The 24826-nt window shown below is 37.2% G+C and overlaps 2 protein-coding genes across 11 annotated transcripts; one reads left to right on the plus strand and one right to left on the minus strand.

Annotated features, from left to right (window-relative positions):
• Positions 1–1644: 1644 nt before the first annotated feature.
• Positions 1645–20447, plus strand: LOC147761927 (kinesin-like protein KIFC3). Of its 10 annotated transcripts, XM_087012873.1 has the most exons (8): positions 1645–3178; positions 5203–5255; positions 5478–5641; positions 9762–10185; positions 11440–11554; positions 11906–12033; positions 16536–16653; positions 17046–17182. In XM_087012873.1, exons 4-7 carry the CDS (start codon positions 10141–10143, stop codon positions 16551–16553), a joined length of 306 nt encoding a protein of 101 aa, XP_086868999.1. In that variant the 5' UTR covers positions 1645–3178; positions 5203–5255; positions 5478–5641; positions 9762–10140; the 3' UTR covers positions 16554–16653; positions 17046–17182. The 10 variants fall into 10 exon arrangements, with proteins under 10 accessions (XP_086868999.1, XP_086869000.1, XP_086869003.1 ...); XM_087012872.1 differs by lacking the exon at positions 1645–3178 and having other exon boundaries at positions 3204–5255; XM_087012874.1 differs by lacking the exons at positions 5203–5255; positions 5478–5641.
• LOC147761928 (uncharacterized) lies at positions 20408–24217 on the minus strand. Its single transcript, XM_087014095.1, has 3 exons — positions 23872–24217; positions 21006–23774; positions 20408–20460 (listed from the first exon to the last, which is right to left on the minus strand). The coding sequence occupies exons 1-3, from the start codon at positions 24215–24217 to the stop codon at positions 20408–20410; spliced, it is 3168 nt and encodes a 1055-aa protein (XP_086870221.1).
• Between the last annotated feature and the right edge of the window lie 609 nt (positions 24218–24826).

Raw genomic sequence — 24826 nt, forward strand, 5'->3', positions numbered from 1 at the left:
CGTCTTTTAGGTTCTGCCCGAGCGAACCGGTTTTGGACGTAAAGAAGATGATGTTTGTGGTACATGCGAAGGAACAGTTCAATCGTCGGAACAGAGTTTATTAGTGATTATTAGAGCGGAAATATAAACGTTGGACTCTGTGAAGCGTCACGGCCCAAACAGAGTCAAGATGGCAGCAGCAGGTAGGCCCTATCAGGGGGTGGAAACGCGCTACTTATATGGTTATGACGAGCCTAACCGTCAGCACCGGATATTAGTTTGTGACCTTGAGGGGCAATTAGGCTTGGTCTTTGCGGCACGCGCGAACAGTAGTCGATCTACCACACCTGGGTCTTTTGTGTTTGACAACTGTTCACTCGTCAACGAGGTGCTTGTTCTAGACTACAGACTGATATCTACTAGTACTACCAGTGGCTTCATTAGTAACGTTCCCACAATACATGGTTTACTGTCTGTGCGTAGCCTACATACCCTGAATTCGGTTAGCCTCACTGACGTAACGAGAACAATGGACGTTTCTGACCCCTCTCTAGGATTACCCCTGGCCCTATACCACAGGCCACAGAATTTAATGGCTCATTCCCCTTGAAACCATCAATGTCGGTCTACGTAGATCGTTCGGTATTTTTGTAGTATACCCCCCCCCCCCCACCCTGTAACTTTCTGTAACTTTCACTTTTCAAACAGTCTTTTACATTTTCTTGTTCATCTATGTCAAAGCTGTTGAAATAATTGCTTTTGTAATTACCTGTGGTCTTTTTATTAGTTTTAATCACATTTAATCCAGCCCATTGAAATACAATGTGAAAATCTACAATACACCCGCAGTCAATAACTTGCCGCGTTTTCGTTGGCTAACTCTAAGGTAATTTTATGTCTCCTCAAATCTGACGTTCCACTGTCATAATTAATTCATTATGGAAATTTAAAAAGAAGCTGGGTAATGAGGAACATGGACCCCTACAACCAGTTCATCTCTTCAGAACTCTTTTCCATGTGAAAAAGATCAGAAACGAAAGAAAGGATTATTTAATAGTTTTATATGGCAATCAATAGAAATAAAAGAATAACGGGGCATGTAAGAGTTCAAATTTATCTATATTTGTGTTTGAAAAATGAACTGAAAAAATTGACCTAAAAAGGACTAGACTTTTTCCCACCTGTTTCTTCTGTACACCATCTCGGCTCATAAAATGTCTATAACAATTATCTCGATTTTCTTGTGTTACACTCATACATGATTTGAAAATAGGATTTATGTCCAACAGAATGGTAAATTGTGTCCGATATTTAAGGCTGGCGATGTACTGTTTACAGTATCATCTCATAGCACTCAAAAATGTGACACGGGTGCAAACGGCTGAATTACGTTGTGAGTCTCAGCAACCACAATGAACAGGCTCTGCACCATATTTTGGTGATGATCCATTAATTCATTTATTAATTAATTGTTTAATAAGTTTATTTATTACTTAGCTATTAACAGATTTTGTTGAAATTTACAGGATAGGTCACAAATGGGCAAAGGAAGAAATGGTTGGATTTTGGTTGTGTTCCATTAATTAATTACTTGAAAATTAAATTTCCAGGATAGCTCACAAATGGACAATGGAAGAAGATTTTGGTAATGATCCATTTATTTATTATTTAATTAATAAATTAATCGATCATGGAACTCCGCAAGGACAAATAATTTAGTATTAATTAATTAAGAATACTGAATAATACTAAATTATGTCCTTGCGGAGGTTGCGCTCTCTGGTTTTCTTCTGCTCAGGTGCATATTTTAGTATTAATCAATTTATAATACTAATACTTAATTAATGATACTTTATAATACGCAATTATTTGTCCTTGCGGGGGTTGCGCTCTCTAGTTTTCTTGCACTGAGATGCATATTTTGGTGTTTGATTTTTTTCTTCCGATGTGTAGACATATCAAAGTTTGCACACAGTTTTACAGAGCGTTGTTTTCAGTCGTTAGCGTTTTTTTTTTTTTTTTTTTTTTTTTTTTTGTAATGTTTTAGCCATAAATAAAATCCTCATTTCAGTTACATCCACTGTTAGCTAGACGAAATGGTGACAGGGCATAGTCAAGCATTTTACACAAAACGCGACAAAACTGCATTCTCAGAGAAAGTAATTTGCAGAATCTTTTGTAAAAATATACTTGAGGTTGAGTACAAATTGTGTCAGTAAAATAACCATGCATCTCGTAATAGCCCTTAGCGCAGTTTGATTTTTCTTAGTATTAATATCGTGCAAATATTACACAAAAGGCGTGATATTTTTAAAATTTCTTTCATAAAACCTTCGTTTCTCTTCGCACTCCCCGCACTAGCAGGGCATGGATTTTAAACTTTTCTTGGATTGGCATGCGCACAAAAAGCTATATTTATCACTTTCTGTCTCCAGAGTTAAAAAAAAAAAGGAGAAATCGCGCTTATATTTTTAACTTCATTTTTTCCTTTTTTTTTTTCAAATGAACTTAAGCCTATATATATATTGAGTATCAGTAAATATGTATATAATATGTCTTTATTCAGGTGCGCAGCTTTTAAGTGTGTGTGTGCGTGTGTGTGTGTGTGTGTGTGTGTGTGTGTGAAGGGGAGGGGGCAAACCATGTGAGGGAATATAAGCGACGGAGGAGGGGGTCCGTTGGTCCCACTGCTTCCTACGCCTATATGTAGGCCCTAAACGTTACCACAAAGCCGCGTGCTAAGCGCACAATAACAATCACGAGCTTTGTTAAATATTAACACTTCTAAAAATGCACTGACCGAATTACAGTGATAAATACGTCATATCGTCCGTTGTCTATTTGACTTTGCCAAATCTTTATCGGCCCCTTAACATCGTCTTACGCCCTCTTCCTAACTTTACTATCAGCGACAGCTCACGTAAACAACGAACCCGCCTGACTCTAGATCTGGTACGGTGTTGAGTTTAAAACGCTCTAGTCAAAGCAACAAGTCGCATTCATTGACAGCGCCCAACGTAAGCATGAAAAGAGCGGAGATCTGCGAGGCTTTAGCTCCTCTGAAGATTGTCGACTATCCTGAAGTTCCGCCCCCTCCCCCTAAAGGGGTTGTGGTTAAGGTGAGGGTCGGGACAAGGAGGGGTATGTAAATCTATTTCGAAGATCCGCGTTCATACTGCTTGGAGACATAGGACAGATGGTGAGATATCTGTATGCATTTAGATCGTTTGCACGTGTGTGCGCGTGCGTGCGTGTTTTTGAGAGAGAGAGAGAGAGAGAGAGGGATTGAAACCATGACCACCTCAGTACAATTGCACATTCATCTGAACCTCTTATATTCTGAACTGAAGTGAACTAGCTTCAACTGATTATCAGTAAGCGACGGTGATAATATCCACAAGTCAAAATCTGGTCACAAGTCACTGGTGATTCTCTATTCTTGATATTATTAACCCAGATATACGAGTATGTCAACAGAAGTAGAGGTGTAACGAAACTGGGGGTCGTGCCATTGTCTCGTGTGCATATATAGCCTTAAACGGTATGACAGGAATGGTAGTCCGCTAGGAACCGTAGTCCGTTCGGCATTATTTAGTACAGGAGACTAACACTTACCTGTAGCAATCAACCGACTAATCATATTATTGGAACCTCGGACTTTCATTTCTCGGACTGCTATTCCTGTCACACCATGACCCTTTGGGAATGACATTAGTTCTTAAATTATGTCGCGTCCATAGGACATAATTACACCGTTTTGGTAACAGATTTATGCGACCGATTAATTCCTTTCTCTTTTGACTCGGTTTGAATAAAAATATGATATTTCGTGTTGTTTATTATGACGCCTTCCATAGACCTTTAATATTGTTGAGATGTTGCAGCTAATAACAATGTCCAAAATGTATGCGGGAACCAAACAAGATGTTTAACTACCAGTAGCTCCAAGTGTGAGTGGAGGATTAATTTTTACTTCTATGCAATGCAATGTGTCTCAAAATGCGTGTTGTTGTTGACACTGAATGTTGAAAAGGAAAAGCATCGAAAAAACCCAACCAAATTTCTATTTGGTGTTTTCACGTTTTTTTTTTTCTCCAGACCATAAATTTCAACTGAAATGGTTACTCCGCACGGCTAATCTTATTCGGATATCAGAGTTGAAAGTGAATTTAACTTGTAATTTAAATTAATTACAATGCTGACCGGTCCTACCCTCTGACCACAGTGTCCGTTAGTAGTCTGTTACAAAATTATTGTATCTCCTTTTCTTCAGTTTTGTATGCTGTACCTACTATATAAAGATACTATCAGAATGTGATTCCGTCCTACCTTCTCCTCAATTTACAGGAGAGCATTAAATCACGGGGAATCTTTTAAAAAAAAGTGACTTTGTTATCTTGACTATGGAAGTAGATGAAATGTAACGTAACTATCCAATAAAATTTACAAGTAATCACAAGTTGGACACCAACTCTTGGGTTTACAAATTATATCAGCAGATCAAAGATCTTACACGATTCTTACTCATTATAACTTTATTTACGTAGGCTACTTAGAATGGATGAGAACCTTATATGATAGGGAGGAAACATTGTGGTTCATTCTCAGCTGTTAATTAAAAATTTAAATAGTAAAAAGTATTTCTTATGTATTGATATAAGTTTTTTATGATAAAAACGAATTAATTATAAAATATACTTCATTATAATATATCCGTGTTCACTACTGTGAACTGGTAAACAATAAACTGTACATGTAGTAATGTAGTACTTACATCTAGATTTAAGTGACATTTGGTGAATGAATTGGTAAGTCATTCGATGCACACTTAAATCGGGCATAAGTAAGCACTGCACCTGTGCTATATTTGTTATATTTTGCGTTTTACAGCTATTCACACAAATATCACACTTACTCCACGGGGACTCACTCTGAATGAAAAAACACCTTTTATGGCCACAATTTGGTCGAAGGAAGCTAAGATATGTTGTTACTCCGTGCATATGTCATTTGATTTTGAATGTACTGCTAACCCCCTTCCCATGCTCCTCCTTCCCCTTCCCAAAGGAATATAACATATATATTTTTACAAATGAAAATTAAATACAGGATAATATTCGAATGTTTACTGGATTATCACACGAATAACTTCTTAGTTTCCGATGTCACAATTAATTTCGCCCTGTATTTCTTCTTCAATGTGACCTGTGCACGCACGGACAGCCCAACCTCTGCTTGAACGTGGTGGAAAGGATTGGGGCTGCAAAGCACGGAGGGTAGGGAGGACAGTACAGTAATGTGTTAAATAATTTAAGAACAGAAGAAGGCAAATGAGAAGTGTGTATATTGTTAATCTTAAGAGAGTTGACAGTTTGATAAAGTCAACGTATGAGGTTGATATTGGAAAGTACATGTACAGAACTACATCTAGCTTCTTGCCTTGAAAATGAAGAGAGAGAGAGAGCTATGGCACTGTATTGTTTTCCTAATGTTCTCAGGTTCGCCACTCACGTGGTGGTTCCTATCACCAGTGGTGCTGTGGTGAAGATTCCCGAGGGACTGGCGCCGGAATTCGCCTGTATGGTGCTGTGTAGTGGCATCACCACGTACAACGCCGTCCTGAAGACGAAAGAAAGAGTAACCGAAATGATCAGGATGAAAGGTAATGTATTCTTCAGAAAAGAATAACATCTGCAGTGTTATTGCACTGTTGATAGAAGAAAAATCGTATAGCCATGCTAGGGTGACATAAATCTATCCTCAACCGTCACCTCCTCTCTGTTTTTATGTACAGACACAGATGTGTCTGTACATATAGCCGTCATCTGCGTCTGTCGTCGCAGTCGCCGTCGTCGCCGTCGCCGTGCACTTTTACCGATAACACGATAAGTGGAAAACTGTTTTTTTCTTTTTGTTTGAACCTTACAGAACTGATGAATATTCATATGCAGCACCGATAACACGATAAGTGGAAAATAATTTTACCTTTTGGCTTGAAACTTACAGAACTGATGCATATACATAATACGGAGGTCAAGTTCGAAAATCAGCGTGATTGGGTCATTTTTAGTGAATTTAGGCTATTTTTTCTCTTTTTTCAGCATATGTGCAGCACCGATAACACGATAAGTGGAAAACCATTTTACCTTTTGGCTTGAAACTTACAGAACTGATAAATATTCATAATACGCAGGTCAAGTTCGAAAATCAGCACGATCGGGTCACTTATAGGGAATTTATGCTGTTTTTTCACTTTTTTCAGTATATATGCAACACTGATAACACAATATAAGAAAAACAGATTGGCCAATTGTCATTATACTCACAGTAGGGGCCAATCTTACTAAAACGCAGGTTGAGTTTGAAAATCGGCATAATCAGTTCATTATTTTAGAAGTTATGCTGTTTTTTCACATTTCCTCACATTCAATTCTTAGGCATGTTAACAGTCTCATTATTGAACTAATAAGATACGTAAAAGTGTTTGTTTGACATTTCCTGCATCTTTACAACATTGTTAGTTGATTTTTTAAAAATGATGGTAAACTTGTTATCATGTATTGTGTAATAAAGTGTCAAAAATGGAAATAAACTCATATCATTGCAGTTTGTCAGATGCATTCATCCACTATGTTCAGAATCTCAGAATGGAGGAAGTTGGACATTTAACACTGTTCTATTGATACTTTTCCCATCTCATCAATTTTCTTCATTGGTCATATAAAAATGGAAGTAAACTGTTTATTTTATTTTATGTTAAAAAAGTGTTAAAAATGGAAATAAACCCATTTCAGAACAGTGCTGTCTTGTTTACATTTTGGTATTTTCAATATGTGACTTTGAAGTTCCATGGGCCTGAAGACTTTTGCTTGTCACATTTTCTGAATAACCATGATACTAATATTTTATAATTAAAAATTGATGGTCATTATGCTGTAAAACATTATGTAATATTCCATCAAAATTTGAAGAAACCCCTATTTTGGGCACTGCTCCCATGATGACCATTTAAGGAAAATCATGTCACTTACTGTTCTCATACTTACAGGAAAGAAACATGGGACTAAAATACAGCTTCAGTAGGCAATGCAGTCTGTTTGGTAAATTTTTCTGGCAATTAAACAGTTTTTTGTGAAAATTTAATTTTTCACATATTGGCATTTCCAAGGTGTGACTTAGAACCTCCACGGGCTTGAAGACCCATGCTAGTCACATTTTGTGGAAATCCATGACACTTATATTTTATTATTAAAAATCAATGGTCATTATGCTGTAAAGCATTATGTAATGTTGCATCAAAATAGAAGTAAGCGTGAAATTGATATTCAGTTTCATAAATGCTCAAATTACGATAGCACATACAGTATATCCTACAGGAAATGAATATCGCTTGGATAAAGTTGTAACTAGGCAGTGCTTTTAATAGACACGAGAAGCAGAAGAACTTCTACAGTATTAAGTGGAGGACTTCAGATCTTGATAATAATGATGAAATTTTGTGAATTTTCTTACGCTCTCGAATAAACCATACTTCTTTGTCCTGGTTTATTCTGTGAAATCTGGGCATATTGGCGATCGTTTTAAATGAGAAACTAAGTATTGTCAGTGAAAGTAAGGCACCATTGATATGACTTTTTCACCGGGGCACGTTCGGCCCCGGGGCACGTTCGGCTTTTACTCGTATTTTCCACAATTAACACTTTTGGTCCAGCATCGACCCCTTTACGTGTCACTTGATCTATTTAGCGGATTCTACGAAAATAAGGCTTCTGTGGTACACTCCGTTCGGAAGGTATGGTGGAAAAACTTATTTTTCACGTGGAGTTGTTATCTAGTTTTTTTTAAATTTTTCCTTAACGTGGGGTTATTTCAAACAACTAGTGTATGTTAAAATGTTCTTTGTGATTAAAGTTGATGTTATGCGTTTGAACGCTCTGTTGTTTCAAATGTTAGAATGTTTTCCCGTTGGATTAAATGTGGGGTTTCAATACTGACGTAGTTCAGTTCCTTCATGTTCTGTTATTGATATACTGTTACAAGTCATTTAGTAGATTTGTGGAATAAATTTTTCGCCCCCCCCCCCCATCATCAGCAACTGCTGTGCATCAGTCAAAGATGTGCAAAAGAAACAAGGGAGATATTATATACCGACTAATTTATGCCGGTATAAAGTTTCAAACAATCTGCTTTAATTTTGAGTGCCCGTACAATGTTCTGCTGTGCTAGTATATGTTGTATAATCCAATCATTCCTCTGTCACAAAACTACCAAGGTTTTCTAAGTATTGTGGCATACATAACAAGCATCCAGTTTGGTAGTTGCTATGGATTATTAATATGATGTGGAATTCGATATTGTCATCAAATGCCATTTTGACACAGTTAAATCCATTCCTGATACCCTTACTGAGGTTAGGAATGCTTTAGTGCTGTATTGAATGCAGTTTTAATTTGTTGTTTGATGGTCTAGTATGTTATGAACAATACTACCCCCCCTCCAATAAAAAAAGGGATATGTGAATGAATGAATGAAAATGTGAAATGAGTTAATAGATAAATACATGAATAAATTACTGTTAAAATGAATTTAGTTTGTCACTAATGAAAATGGGTCAGTTTTTGTCTAAAAGTTTGGACCAGTTTTTGAGCATATATATAGTTATTTTTATGAAACATGCCCCTGATGTACTTTTAATAAGAAAAGCTCTCCCAGTCAATTGATTTGTCATCATGACTAATTGGATTGGAGATTGATTAAGCATTATGCTGATTGCTTCTGTACTAGAAAGTACCAGGTAAATGCATGCATTAATAGATACTTCCATCATTTCCACTTTCAATTGGCTGCATTGGTCTGTAGAGCCATTAAAAAGGGTTTAGAATTTAGGGTTATAATTAACGAAAGGCATGCCATTTACATGTTGGACCTTAATATAGGAAGAGCAATTTTCCTAAATATGTCAAGTTTTTTCCCTTGATATGCCTTTTCCTTAAAAACCATTGAGAAAATTAGATCTGCTAGTCTGTTTTTAAATAGAAGTAAAAAATACACCAAAGCTTGTAAAATAAGTTTTAGCTCCTAACCCCCAACTTGTACATCCGATGTAAAATTTTTCATTTTGTGAATTGACATGAAGGAGAGAGCCTGTTTATCAGTCTATGTGCTTTGGTCACATGTACTAGAAGCTGGCCATGGAGTGTGTTTGCTCAGGTAATACAGGTGAACTCTGTTGTAATGTAAGCGGAACAAAGGGCACGCACCCTCCACTGCATGGAGGGCCATTGTGATGGACAAATCAACAGGAAAATCCTAAGAAAATAAAGGAGTAATAGATGTAGGTGGGGTGACTGTGTGCAATACATAGGTTGTACATGCTGTCATTTCTTCACATTTTTAGCTGTCTGAGATCACAAAGTTGAGGTCTTATTGACGAGAACTTTGACTCGACTCTCAGCTTGATATTTTTTCATGGCATTAATTGTTTATATTATTTGAGAATTCCCAATCGGTCTATTTGGGTGTACAGGTGGGATAAGGTTGATTCAGAAGCTAATACTTATACTGACTTTAAATAGTGCGGTTTGTGAAATGAAGATTTTAAATTAAAATGAAAAATCCAGGTTAATAATATATGTACAAGTGCAGGTATTGTATACCAGGATGAGTCACCCAGTAATAATAACAACACAAACATCCCAGCTCCCATGCTGGCTGTGCCTTTATTATACCCAGCCTCTGATATTATCACCTAATTTAAAATGACATTTTTTTCTACCTTCCAGAGAGAAATTTACTGTGGGTCATTAGCCGTCTGTCCACTTCACGAAGGTGGGCCCTTGAAAATCTTGAATATTTGTGAAGAACTTACAAAGAAGCACAAACAAGTGGAATGACTAATTATATAGAGCAGGTTGTAGGGACTTTGTACAAGCTGGTGAACCTTTGGGACTTGGAGAAAATGTTGAGTATTTGAGACTTGTTACAGTTGAAGCAGAATGTAGATGGAGTCTCCATGGAACTGTGGGTGGAGTTGTGAAGGCTTAGGTGAACAGCTGAGCTGTTGACTGTCTAAAAAACTACAGCAGAGAAGGAGAAGTGAGGTTGCCACAGCCAACATCTTCATTGAGGAAGTTTAAGTTTAGGCAACAAAACTAAGAAGACATGGCGTACCAAGTGGTCACCCCCTCTCATATGATGGGATTGAAGGTAAAATAGTACTTTGTCTCTCTCCCTCTCTCTGTCTCTCTCTGCACACCCACACATTAAGTCAACATCACATTTAAGTAAGTGTTTACATAAATGCCAACATTTTCATTATTTTACAGGCACCTTGCATGTTATTCTCATTATTACAACAGGCTTTGCACTTAACATGTGTCACCTTGGTACATATTAACACAGTGATCGTTTGTATGTAGTCTACCTGCACTCATCTGTTTGTTCTGCCAGTTCCTGCTACGTACATGATAAACCTGGTATTTGACCAGTGTTATCTGTGCTAAAGTAATTACTCACTAATCTTTCTGCTTTAATCTCCAAACTGGGGGTAATTTACACATGAATTTTTGATAATGAATCCCAGACTGTGTCACAGTAACATAAGGCATCATTTTTGAGTGATTTTTTATGTTCTCGACAATAACCGCAGAGTGCAGAATGTTGTTTGCCACTCTCAGTATACATTTTAGTGCCTGTTTGATACTGGAATTATTACTCTGAATTGGCTTTAATTATTCTACTTGTCAATTATTTTTTCAAGACCAGTCATTTTGAGACACTGACAAAAACCTTTCTTTAACCCAGCTCAGTCTCAGAGTTTTTTTTATCCCTTAATACTCAGGTATATAAATGTCAAAACTGTTTTGTTTGAAAATATATCACAGTATTTGTTCAAATTTATACATGGTTTTGTCTCACACCTGCAGTCAAATAGACTTACCAGAATTATTTCCCTAAAGTGCCACAAGTAATTAGATATGACTTAAGATTATTATTGAAATATTTGCAGGCATTTGCATCTTACCTTGGCTTAAATATTTCTAAAGTTAATCCCTGCTAAAGTCCTAATTTATTTAGTGAAATGTCAGTAAATTGGTCAGAGTGACTTGGAGAAATAGTTGAGAAATGTAGCAGTTACTGTGTTCAAAACATCTCAGTGCCCTGAATTATTGAATATGCTTCATTCTTGGCCAAAAAAAAAAAAAAAGAAAAAAAGGAGTAAATATCTCATTAAACATGAAGATTTGTGCAAGTACTATTGCTATTGAACTGGGAGATTTGATTTTATAGTTAACTGTAGTATATTTTATTGGTTGATGATAAAAAAGTAAAAAGAATAATTACAACATTTTCATTAAATACTATGGTTTCCAATGAATGTGGTAAATATGCCAGGAAGGCGCAACAAATAAATAAGTGTCTGTCAGCTTTAATTTTTTTTCATCTTCTTCTCTCTCACAGCACAGGGAGCCAGTGTTTAAGACACCTATGACTTTCAGTCCTCGTTTGGTAGGAGAGCAGGCAAGACCATCCCCATCCAGAGTTGATGTGTGGAGGGAACAGCTAGGCTTAGATGGTAAGGAAAGGCTAAATAAACCTGTACATGTACTGTTATGTCCTTAAAAAGCTTATAATGTTACTTTTGTTCGAGAAAAAATTGATCTTGATAGTCTAACATTGAAATAGAACCACATATGTTTTATCACAAATTTCACTGTTTGGAAATTTGTCAATATTTGGGGTTCATATCTTATCAGAGGAGTATAAAAAGTTGTAAAAAGTTCAGTTTATCAGTGTGATTTATGCTTTTGGTATGGCTTTATTTTTTCTACTTATTTATCATTTGAAAATACACAATTTATATTTGAATAATTTGATAAAAATGCTATTATATTGCTGACATTGTATTTCTCTGTTCTGTGCCCAGATGACCCGTATGGATGTAATGGTCAGCCGGACATGCCCAGCTCTGATGAAGAAGAAGTAGAGCAGTATCAGCCACAGGGTGAGCAAGTCCACTCAGCCATCTGGGGCTGGTTTTACTGGAAGTCTAAAGTAAGTTTTGGGGCTTACATCTTTGCCTGATAGAGGACTAAATTTTTTTTAATAGTATCAGAGATCTGAATGTCCTTTGTCTGTATATCAAGTTTATTGTACCACCAGCGTAGGCGCTGGCGGTACACATGGTTTTAGTCCCGACCCGCATGTTCCACCGGCTCCGTTGGCTCCGCCGGCTCCTCTGGCTCCGTCACCATCTCACCATTACCGCTGCTCCTCCTAGACGGTAAGGGCCTCCGTACCCATCTCTTGGATTTAGGTCACCTATAATCTCAACTCGTTCCACGTAAAATTTGGGCTTTGTCGGTGCTGGGGTCTAGGTGTGGCACTCATTACAATACACCCTTGTCCAAAAATGGCAAAATTACATGCTAATTATCTCCCCTACGGAAGGAATTATGGGAAACATTTCTACAGACAGCTTTCCAAAAGTCATAAGATATCGAAACTGAAAACTGTCTCTAATTCGGGAACCGTTAATGCTAGACATCCATTCTTTTTTGCATTTTGTAGAGCATGTGAAGCCCAACACTGAACGTGGTCTCTGTTTTTTTTGTATTCCATACGGTTTTCGAGTTACGCTGTATCAAAAAGTACATATTGGTGGTGAAAGCAAAATGTGCAGTACGGTAATGGATAATAAATTTTGAACTCCGGAAAAATAAAACATAAGGCTTGGCAAAGCAGACAACTTGTGGTCAAAAATGACATTATTTCATCAAATTTGAACATCTGGAACTTCAGAGCACCTCCCATTTCAAGAATTTTGACCAAAACGACCTTTTCTTTATTTTAATTAATTTTTTCTGTAGGAAATTTATGGCACATTATGGTAACTCCACAATTATAACATTTAGTCCCTTATATCTCCAAAACTGGCAGAGATAGGTCCATAGTTACTATTGAAGTTGAATAGGAAGTCATATACTGGCAATCTGAATGTGACCTTAAAATTGACCTTTGACCTACTTTTCACCATGAACTGAACTTTGCAAATTTTGCTTCCTTTTTATCTCCAAAACTGGCAGAGATAGGTCCATAGTTTCTATTGAACTTGAATAGGAAGTCATATACTGGCAATCTTAACGTGACCTTAAAATTGGCCTTTGACCTACTTTTCACCATGAACTGAACTTTGCAAATTTTGCTTCCCTTTTATCTCCAAAACTGGCAGAGATAGGTCCATAGTCTCTATTGAAGTTGAATAGGAAGTCATATACTGGCAATCTACATGTGACCTTAAAATTGACCTTTGACCTACTTTTCACCATGAACTGAACTTTGCATATTTTGCTTCCCTTTTATCTCCAAAACTGGCAGAGATAGGTCCATAGTTTCTATTGAAGTTGAATAGGAAGTCATATACTGGCAATCTAAATGTGACCTTAAAATTGACCTTTGACCTACTTTTCACCATGAACTGAACTTTGCAAATTTTGCTTCCCTTTTATCTCCAAAACTGGCAGAGATAGGCCCATAGTCTCTATTGAACTTGAATAGGAAGTCATATACTGGCAATCTACATGTGACCTTAAAATTGACCTTTGACCTACTTTTCACCATGAACTGAACTTTGCAAATTTTGAGTCCCTTTTATCTCCAAAACTGGCAGAGATAGGTCCATAGTCTCTATTGAAGTTGAATAGGAAGTCATATACTGGCAATCTAAATGTGACCTTAAAATTGACCTTTGACCTACTTTTCACCATGAACTGAACTTTGCAAATTTTGAGTCCCTTTTATCTCCAAAACTGGCAGAGATAGGTCCATAGTCTCTATTGAAGTTGAATAGGAAGTCATATACTGGCAATCTAAATGTGACCTTAAAATTGACCTTTGACCTACTTTTCACCATGAACTGAACTTTGCAAATTTTGCTTCCCTTTTATCTCCAAAGTTACGCTGTATCAAAAAGTACATATTGGTGGTGAAAGCAAAATGTGCAGTACGGTAATGGATAATAAATTTTGAACTCCGGAAAAATAAAACATAAGGCTTGGCAAAGCAGACAACTTGTGGTCAAAAATGACATTATTAGTACCACCAGCGTGTAAGCTGGCGGTACTCATGGTTTTAGTCCCGACCCGTCTCGTACAGCTCCGCCGGCTCCTGCGGCTCCTGCGGCTCCTGCGGCTCCGCAGGATGACGTGGGATACGAGTCACCGTTACCGCTTCTCCTCCTAGACCGCAAGGACCTGTGTCCCCATCTCTTGGATTTAGGTCACATATAATCTCAACTTGAACCCCCAGGTTTTTTTGTCTCAGTTGGTGCATTGACCTGGGCGTGACGCTCGTTGAAATGCACCCTTGTCAAAAATTTTGAAAATTCAATGCTAAATATCTCCCAAACCGATGGAATTATGGGAAAAATTACAACAGATGGCTGACCAAAAGTCATATGTGAGGATTTCAAATATGCCCTTGGATTTGACCTTTGACCTTTATTTCAAGGTCAAACAGGCCAAAATTTTCTAAAAATGGGAATTTTTTGCGAGAAAATTATTATTTCAGCCGATATTTAGAAACGAAACATATCTTACCTATAATATTATGGGCAGGTGTTACCCTTAGGGTCATCTTTCATTTTCGTGAATTTGGGGTCAATCGGTGCATTTTCATGGTAGTAGCGGCCATTAGATGCCGAAACTGAAAATTCTCTCTAATTCTGGAACCGTTAATGCTAGAGACCTCTTGTTTTTTGCATTTTGTAGAACTTGTCAAGGGCAGCACTGGGGGTGGTGTCCATTTTTTTTGTTTTTGATACGGCTTAGGCATTGCACTAATCAAAAAGTTCAACATCCAAAATTCAGTGGTGAAAATAAAATGTGAATTACTCAAAAATTAGCAGAGATAAGCCCTTAGTTACTATTGAACTTGAATAGGAAGTCATATACTGATAATCTAACTGTGACCTTGAAATTGACCTTTGACCTACTTTTCACCATGAACTGAACTTTGCAAAAATTATCTCCCTTATATCTCGAAAACTGGCAGAGATACACCCATAGTTACTATTGAACCTGAACAGGAAGTCATATACTGGCAATCTAACTGTGACCTTGAAATTAACCTTTGACCTACTTTTTATGATGAACTATACTTTGCATGTTTTCTGGCCTCTTTATCTACAAAATTAGCAAGGAGATACCCATAGTTACTATTTAACTTGAATAGGAAATCATATACCATGAACTGACCTTTGCATATTTTCTTGCCCCTCATATCTTCAAAACTAGCAGAGATATGCTCAGTGTTGCCCTTACGTTTTCTCTTTTGTCAGCATATATGCAACACTGATAACACATTTCAAGGAAAACCAATAGGCCTATTGTCTGGAGTGGCAGTATGACATCACAGTCAGTATAATGGAGATCTACAATGAAATGATCAGGTAAAGTGTGACATCACAGTCAGTGTGATGGAGATCTACAATGAAATGATCGGGTAAAGTGTGACATCACAGTCAGTGTGATGGAGATCTTCAATGAAATGATCAGGTAAAGTGTGACATCACAGTCAGTGTGATGGAGATCTACAATGAAATGATCAGGTAAAGTGTGACATCACAGTCAGTGTGATGGAGATCTACAATGAAATGATCAGGTAATGTGTGACATCACAGTCAGTGTGATGGAGATCTACAATTGATCAGGTAAAGTTGTGATGTCACAGTCAGTGTGATGGAGATGTACAATGAAATGATCAGTTAAAGTGTGACATCACAGTCAGTGTGATGGAGATCTACAATGAAATGATCGGGTAAAGTGTGACATCACAGTCAGTGTGATGGAGATCTACAATGAAATGATCAGGTAAAGTGTGACATCACAGTCAGTGTGATGGAGATCTACAATGAAATGATCAGGTAAAGTGTGACATCACAGTCAGTGTGATGGAGATCTACAATGAAATGATCAGGTAAAGTGTGACATCACAGTCAGTGTGATGGAGATCTACAATGAAATGATCAGGTAAAGTGTGACATCACAGTCAGTGTGATGGAGATCTACAATGAAATGATCAGGTAAAGTGTGACATCACAGTCAGTGTGATGGAGATCTACAATTGATCAGGTAAAGTGTGATGTCACAGTCAGTTTGATGGAGATCTACAGTAGCACTACTATTTTCTGGTAATTGACTGATAAATTATGCGTTGGAGTATAGTAAAAAACATTGGTCTGGATTTATCTGGAATTTAGCAGTAAGATTTATTTCATTGATCATATATGTCATCTAGCTCCTTAAATATGATACTTTACATAGGCACGACTCTAGAACAATATCAGTAATTAAATATATTATATAAAATCCATGTTAAATATTTATATAAATTAAAAAGTATATATAATTAATGTGATATAAATATGAATTTTATTAAATATCAGATACTTGTTGAGTTCTTAGCCCATCTATGAAACAGATGTAAAGACGATCAGTCCCAAATCTGGTAGATAACAGTATAACATACAATATGATTTTAATGTTATCAACCCCCAGAGACCTTTTGAGTTCTGACCCCAGCTACAAGATGGAGGTGAAGATGAGCCCCGAGGGGGGTCTGTATGTCCCAGGGCTGACCACCATCAGGGTCCAGTCTGTGGAGGACATTAATGAGGTGAGGACATCGACTAAGTTACCATGCCAACATGATATAAGGTGCTTTGGTCACACATTTATGGAATTGCAATCTGTACAAACATAAGCACGTGCTCGTCCATATATTTTGGTATATTGTCCTTCTGACTGAAAAGACTAAAATTTATTGGCATGCACATATAGACAGATGGACAGCACGCACACGTGCACACACACTCGCATGCACTGTTTTAAATGAAATGTGTGCATGGATTGGAAAAGTTGGTTATCGATCTTTAAAAGCATCAAAATGACAATTAAAAATGTGTATATTATAGTATTTCACACCAGTACTTTGCCATCTTCATCAATAGCAGACAGCCTGTTGTTTTAAAAGACTTCCTGTGAGAGTGTATATCTTGTTCCTTTCAGACCTTTGCCCTAGGACACAGGAACAGAGCAACAGCATGCACGAACATGAATGAGCACTCCTCACTCCTCCCGCTCGCATGCTCTGCTCTGTGTGAACGTGATTGGGAGGAACAAAACTACTGGAGCCAAGACTGTGGGTGAGTAGAAATGGTAAAATCAATAAAAATAGATAAAACAATCCTTTATTTCAGATACACAGCTCTGTTTTTTTTATGTACAGACACAGATGTGTCTGTACATATTTCCATCACCTGCGTCTGTCGTCGCCAGCGCCGTGCACTTTCCTTGTAAACACGATAAGTGGAAGGCAGTTTTACTTTTTGGCTTTATATTTACAGAGCTGATGAATATTCATAAAACGCAGGTCAAGTTCGAAAATCAGCATGATCGGGTCATTATTGTAGAAGTTATGCTGTTTTTTCACTTTTCAGCATATATGCAACACTGTAAACACATTTCAAGGAAAACCGATAGGCCTGTTGTCATGAAACTTACAGGTGTAATCGATCTTACTAAAACGCAGGTCAAGTTAAAAAAATTGGCATGATCGGGCCACAATTTTAGTAGTTATGCTCTTTTTTTTTTCACTTTTCAGCATATATGCAACACTGTAAACACAATATAAGAAAAACAGATAGGCCAATTGTCATTAAACTCACAGGAGTGGTCAATCCTGTTAAAACGCAGGTTGAGTTAAAAAAATCAGCATAAACGGGCCATTATTTTAGAAGTTATGCTGTTTTTTCACATTTCCTCAGATTCAATTCTTAGGCATGTTAACAGTTTCATTATTTAATTAATAAGATATGTAAAAGTGTTTGTTTGACATTTCCTGCATCTTTACAACATTGTTAGTTGATTTTGTAAAAATGATGGTAAACTTGTTGTCGTGTATTATGTAATAAAGTTTCAAAAATGGAAATAAACTCATATCATTGCAGTTTGTCACATTCAATCATTCACTATGTTCAGAATCTCAGAATGGAAGAAATTGGACATTTAACACTGCTCTATTGATATTTTTCCCATCTCATCAATTTTCTTAGTTGATCATATAAAAACGGTAGTAAACTGTTAATTTTGTTTTATGTTAGAAATTGTTAAAACTGGAAAAAAAAACATTTTGATGTCTTGTTTACATTTTGGCATTTTCAAGTTGTGACTTTGAAGTTCCATCAGCCTGAAGACCTTTGCTAGTCACATTTTCTGAATATCCATAATACTAATATTTTATTATTAAAATTGATGATCATTATGCTGTTAAACATTATGTAATATTGCATCAAAATTTGAAAAAAAAAACTATTTTGGGCACTGCTCCCATGATGACCATTTAAGAAAAAACATGTCACTTACTGTTCTCAAACTTACAGGAAAGAAACATGGGACTAAAATACAGCTTCAGTAGGCAATGCAGTCTGTCTGGTAATTCTTACTGCCAGTTAAACTTTTTTTTTTTTTTTTTTTTTTTTTTTTTGTGAAAATTTAATTTTTCACATATTTTCAAGGTGTGACTTTGAAGTTCCACGGGCTTGAAGACCCATGCTAGTCACATTTTCTGAAAATCCATGATACGTATATTTTATTATTAAAAATTAACAGTCATTATGCTGTTAACCATTATGTAATATGGCATCAGAATAGAAGAAAACACAATTTTGGGTGCTGCTGCCATGATGACCATTATGGGAAAACCATGTTACTTATGATTGCCAAACTTTCAAAAAAGAAATACAGGACTAAAATGCAGCCTGAGTTGGAAAAACAGTCTAATTGGCTTCTTTTTCTGGAAGTTATATATTTTCAAAGTGTGAACTTGTTACACATTTTACTTACATTGGTATTACCTGTTGAGCATAATTAAAATTTGATGTTGAATTTGCAGTTTAACATAATGTACTTTTGCATCAGAATTGACAGTAGCCTATTTTGTGCATAGTTATTTCCTGTTTTTTGTCTGTACATTTGACAGCTTTGCTGCCTTGTTTTAAAATTAGATTGCAAATTACCTGAGCTTATAAATGGTATAAATTACACATTGCTAAAAGAGAGATTTGAAAGGGATGTCATATATGCGACCTGTGATCAGGCTGGTCACAGTTTTGCCAGCACTGCAGCTAGACAGTGGTTACTGTGGCACCCCTGGCGCATTGTGATATGTATACCTATTATAGATTGCATTAATTCTGAAAAAATAATTTGATATTTCTCCTTATAGTTATTATGACTTTCTGAACACAAATATGCCCTTTTTTAGGAAACTCTGCTTCTCTCTCTCCCTCCCCTCTATCTCCCTCTCTCTCTCTCTCTCTCTCTCTCTCTCTCTCCATAGAAATTGGAATATTCCAAGTGCATTATGTCTGATATTCCCATCATGATATGCATATTATAATATTTAAAATGCCTGATTGCCAATATTGTAACTTATCATACTCGTTATATAATAAATAATCATAACAATAATGTTCATTTGCAACCAAAATACCAGTAGTCAGATTGTAAAACTATTAATTGTTATATTCACTTGATAAGAATAAGATAAATAAAATTGTTAATTGTTTTTAAAAAGTGCTTAGGTGAAATAAAACATTTATTATTTATTTAACTATATTTATTGATGGTAAAATGGTAGGTCTATGTAAACTTTATCTTCTCCGGGGCCCTCATGAGGCTAGTAAAAGTACACAAATAAAACCTCCATTAAATTAGTGAAAAATATAAAGTATTGTATTGACTAATAAATCATACATTGTCCAAATTGTTTCCATTGTCTAAAGACAGTAAATATACATCACCTTATATTACCTGTATCACCTGTTGATGATGGCATACCTTTTGCTTCAGGAATACCTGTGGTATGCTAGGAAAAAGCAGAGCTGTAACACTATGAACACTGCTAAAATAAGCAATGTTACCAACTCGTCAGACCCACGGTGGGTGAACTGCCGCGTCTTTGTCGGCAACCTTAACACATTTCAGGTGAAGAAGGAAGATGTGGAGAATATATTTGCCTGCTATGGGCCAGTGGCTGGGATCTCCATGCATAAGGGGTATGCCTTTGTACAGTATTACAACGAGTTTGACGCTCGGAATTCGGTACACGGAGAGGACGGGATGATATACGCCGGCCAGACTTTAGGTGAGCTAAGTTGCCTTGGTTACATGCTTTTCTGCATACTGTCTGTGGTCAAATGTTATTTAACTTGGATTTAAATTTTATTTTAATGGCACATAAGGCATTCCAAGTTTTAGTGTTTTGTGCAACTATACGTTTTTTAAAACCCATACCCATACTTAAGATCCAATGTTTTATTTGACAGATATAAACCTTGTCTCAGAACCAAAGCAACATAAAAGAGGTGCTAAGTGACCACATAATGCAGGGCCTTCTGGAAATAACTGGTAGGTGGTGCCACTGGAAATATTTAAAGAAATTTTATAGGCTTAACAAATTTCTGTATTTTGATGCATGTAAGTATTGTAAAGCTTTGCTGTAATTATTTTTGATTATATTTTTTAACTAAAGTTGAAGTGTAGGAAGCAGATATTTTCATTGCTGGGAATAAAATGTTAGACCTCCTAATGTCTTAAAAAGGATAATGGTCAGTGTTTCAATCAGGCAGTTACTAGATTTCAGAGTGCTATTTATCCAAGGGCCTGTTGTACAAAAGATTAACTGAATATTGATAACAAGGATATGTTTCTCGGAGAATCTGATAACATAACATAACATAACATAATTTTATTTCACGTCAGTTTTCCAACAAGCACAACACTAGCCATAGCAGGCTAATATCACCGACAGAATGAAATAAATTAATGTGAAGTACTATAATAGTGATATAAAATTTAAATAAATAGAGGCTACCTGAGATTTAAAACCAGAATGCCTTTTAGGCTATACATTTGCACACAATTCACATTTCCAGTTTGACTGGGGTGTCCAGTTTTGGACCATACCTTTAAAAGTGTCCAGATCTTTACAATTTTTCATTGATACTGGCAACATATTCCATAGTTTAGCACCACTGTAGGCTAATGAATTTAATCCATAGCATTTTGTCCTGCAGTGCTTCTGAAGCAACTGATTTGAGTTCCTTAAGCTGTAAGGTACTTCTTTAACACTGAACAAATCCCACATGAAAGGTGGGGAGAGCTTATTTACTGATTTAAACACTTCAATTATTACAGCTCTATTCCTAGAAAGCTCAAGAGTAGATAACCCTGCTTTCTCTAGTAATGTACTATAACTAGACTCAAAATCATCATACACAAACTTTAAGGCTCTGTACTGAATGCGTTCCATCTTTGCACAATCTACAGCACCACAAAAGTTCCAAGCTAAAGCACAATAGTTAAACTGTGATAAAATAAAACATCTAAAGACTTGTAGTCTAGACATTTCATCAAGGTACTGTGAAAGTCTCTGTAACACTTTAAGTTGAGCACCTGCCTTCTTACATAGTACACTGATATGATAATGAAAATTAAGTCTTTCATCAATATTCACACCTAATAGTTTCACATGTGGTTCTGTGGTGATATTAGCATTATCAATACTGATAGTATTTCTATCTGTAGTTTCATTTAACATAATAGCATGAAATTTAGATGGGTTAGCCTCCATCATATTGTCTCTGAACCACTTTATGGCAGTCTCTGACTCTGTAGTTAGAGTCTCTATCACCTCCTGTCGGGTTGGGTGCATAGCGACTAGAGTGTTGTCGTCAGCATAGTTGTATAACGACGCTCTGGTGATCGTTGCGTAAATGTCATTCATGAAGACATTGAAGAGGATCGGTCCCATGATGGAACCCTGCGGGACCCCCTTTACCAGCGGTAGCCAATCACTGACATGTCCAGAGAGTTTAACCCTCTGACTGCGTGACGAAAGGTACGCCCATATCAAGGCACAACCTTTTTGCGACATGCCGTAGGCCCTGAGCTTGGCGATAATGAGCTGGTGCGGCAAACAGTCGAACGCCTTGCTCAGGTCCATTAGGATGGCTCCTGCGTGGTTGCGATTTTCCAAGGACTGCTTCCAGTCCTCGATCAAGCGAAGAAGCACATACTGGCAGTTGTATCCTCTCCTATAAGCGGCCATCCTGGGATCCAGGATCCGCTGAAGGAAAGGCGCCAGCTGATGATGAAGTATCTTCTCCAGTACTTTGGACAAAGCAGGCAAGATACTAACAGGCCTGTAGTTTTTCATGATAAGGTTGTCATCCTTCTTGAAGAGTGGCACCACTTCAGCAAGTTTGGCACCATCCGGAAATACACAAGTATCAACACACTGATTGTAGATTGACGTGATGTGGTGACTAAGGCATGTAGCTACAGGTTTCAGTAATCTCGGTGGTACACTGTCCCAACCTGTTGCCTTAGTAGTGTCCATGTCCTTAATGATTTTCATTACATCATCTGGTGTGGTATGTTCAAAAGTGAAATCACAATTGTTCATACTAGATTTGATATTTTGCACACTTGGATGATCAGTGAAGTAAGTTTCACACTGTTGTACAAAGTCTGTATTGGAGGTCATCCCTTGATCTAGATCAAGGTTACCCCCAATCTGCGATGCAATATTCACATAAAAATTGTTCATCACATTGGCTACTTCCTGCGGCTTAGTCTCAATGGCATTTTCTGTTCGTATCATGATGGAGTTTCCATCGCTGGACCCTTTGTTTGTGAGGAAGGGCTTTATCGTAGACCAGAAATCACAGTTTTTAGGTCCATTTCTGCACTTGGCATTGAAATAGTCCTTTATGGCCTGTTTCCTTATGCGAGTTGTACGGTTTCTTTGAGATCTGTACTTTTCCCAGTTAGCATCTGTAGGGAATCTCCTGAACTTATTTTGCAGTCGTTTTTTGTCTCGCACAGCCTTTCGTAAGGTTTTGTTCATAAAAGGAGCCTCTTTGGCTCGCACTTTGACAGTTTTCAGGGGTGCATGTTCATCCATAATCTCCCTGAGCATAGTTTGAAGAGCCCAGTAATTATCAGATGGGTCTTCAAAGATTTCACACACAGTATAGGGAATGTAGTTCACTTCCTGAATGTATAAATCCATGTTAAATTGCTTATAATTGCGATAAGTCACTGTTTTTGCTGGCAGCCTGGCAGCAAACAGTTTGAACACAACATATATCATGTCATGCGAATCACTTAATCCTGTATTCATGGTTGCTGATTTAACACATTTGTCAGCTCGGCTCACAAGTATCACATCTATAAGAGTAGATCCATGAATAGTGTGATTTGTAGGTTGTTTGATCAGCTGCTCCAAATCATACTGATCACACAAGTCTCTTAATGGCTCACCTTTGGCGTCATGTAGCAAATCGAAGTTGAGATCACCTAACACACATATGTCGGTGTAGTTACTGTGAGCTTTGTCCAAAATGTTAGCCATTTCTTCAGTAAAGGTTGCATTTTGTAGACTAGGTGGCTTATAAGCGCACATGAGGAGATACTTTGACTTTTTATTAGGCACTACCTCCACGGTTATCATTTCCACAGCTTCGGTCTCATGGCATTTCATCCGACGACAGGGTATATCCGACCTGATGTAGACCATGACACCGCCACCTTTTTCATCACGGTCTCGTCGAAACAACCGGTAACCATCAATTCTGAACTGCTCATCTGGGAATGAGTCGTCCACCTTGGTTTCTGCTATGCCTAGTAGATCCACTGGTACTCGTCTCAGTGATTCACGGATGTGAATTACTTTGTGGCGAAAACTTAATGTTTATGTAGGCAGCAATAAACCCTTTGGGATGGTCCTTTTTGATGTTATCAAAGAAATCAGTATTTTCACACTCACCATCACTACTGCTGGAGTACTGTGTACTATCCAATACTGAGTTATCAAAGAAAGAATCACTGATTGATGGCAATTGACAATTGTAGCAGTGCCAATCGCTGTCACTTGCTGATAGTCTCCCATATTCAGCGTTAGACACAGAAATCACTTCCGGCAAACATTTGACATGATGCCAGTAGTCACAAGTATCACAACATAGTCCCTTCTGGTTGGACTTTACTGGTTTACTGCATATTCCACATGGGTATTTGTAGTTCCTTTTGGCTGGTCCGGGATTCAAGTGGATGTCACCACTCAGTAGAAGTAATACGAACCCGTGATGCCAGCAGAAGTTCGATGTCGACATTGCCGATTCAGCAACAACAGACCGGCGCCATGTTTGTTCAGGTATCCCTGGCGACAGCAAAGATGTCGCACCTAAAAGTCCGAAATTCTCACCCAAACTCGTATGGCATTCCACAAACACATGTCCAAAATTGTCACTGTAAGTTAATAATACATCAGAATCATATCTGGGCGTAAACTGTAGCAATAAAACCACTAAAATCACTAAAATGTTCACGGCTTGCGAAGAACGTGATCCTGCCATCTTGACGGCGAATCAACCTTTGTTTTTAACCAAGTCCCCAGAGAGGATTGAAATTGCCTTAACAATGATTAATGCTCATGGGGGTGATATTAGTCCATGTGGATATATTTAATACATTTATGGGGAGCCAGTTGTGAAATGCTCTAACACCACTATTGCAAACTAGACTCCACACGTTTGATTATCCAAGTTAAGCAGTCTAAGCTAAGGCTAAAAGCTCTCAGACTTTGTGAAGCAGGCTCTTGGACTAAAAGCAGACCAAGAATTTTTTTTCTGAAAGTGAAGACCATGATCCATTGTGATGCAGTCACCCAGTCCTTTTTTTATTTTTCTTTTTTTTTATTTCAATGTAAAATTTAAAAAAAT

The sequence above is a fragment of the Lingula anatina genome, chromosome 5 (assembly GCF_051362555.1).
Source record: "Lingula anatina isolate TDL-2025a chromosome 5, LinAna3.0, whole genome shotgun sequence".
Lineage (NCBI taxonomy): Eukaryota > Metazoa > Brachiopoda > Lingulata > Lingulida > Lingulidae > Lingula > Lingula anatina.

Coding starts and splice junctions, on each gene's coding strand:
- LOC147761927 (XM_087012870.1), top strand. CDS start 15,402: ATGGAGATCTACAATGAAATGATCAG. Junction 15,428..16,535: donor ATCTACAATGAAATGATCAG/GTAAAGTGTGAC, acceptor ATCAACCCCCAG/AGACCTTTTGAGTTCTGACC. Junction 16,654..17,045: donor CTGTGGAGGACATTAATGAG/GTGAGGACATCG, acceptor TGTTCCTTTCAG/ACCTTTGCCCTAGGACACAG.
- LOC147761928 (XM_087014095.1), bottom strand. CDS start 24,217: ATGTCGACATCGAACTTCTGCTGGCATCACGGGTTCGTATTACTTCTA. Junction 23,775..23,871: donor GTACTCCAGCAGTAGTGATG/GTGAGTGTGAAA, acceptor TTCGCCACAAAG/TAATTCACATCCGTGAATCA. Junction 20,461..21,005: donor AGATCTGGACACTTTTAAAG/GTATGGTCCAAA, acceptor AAATATTTCCAG/TGGCACCACCTACCAGTTAT.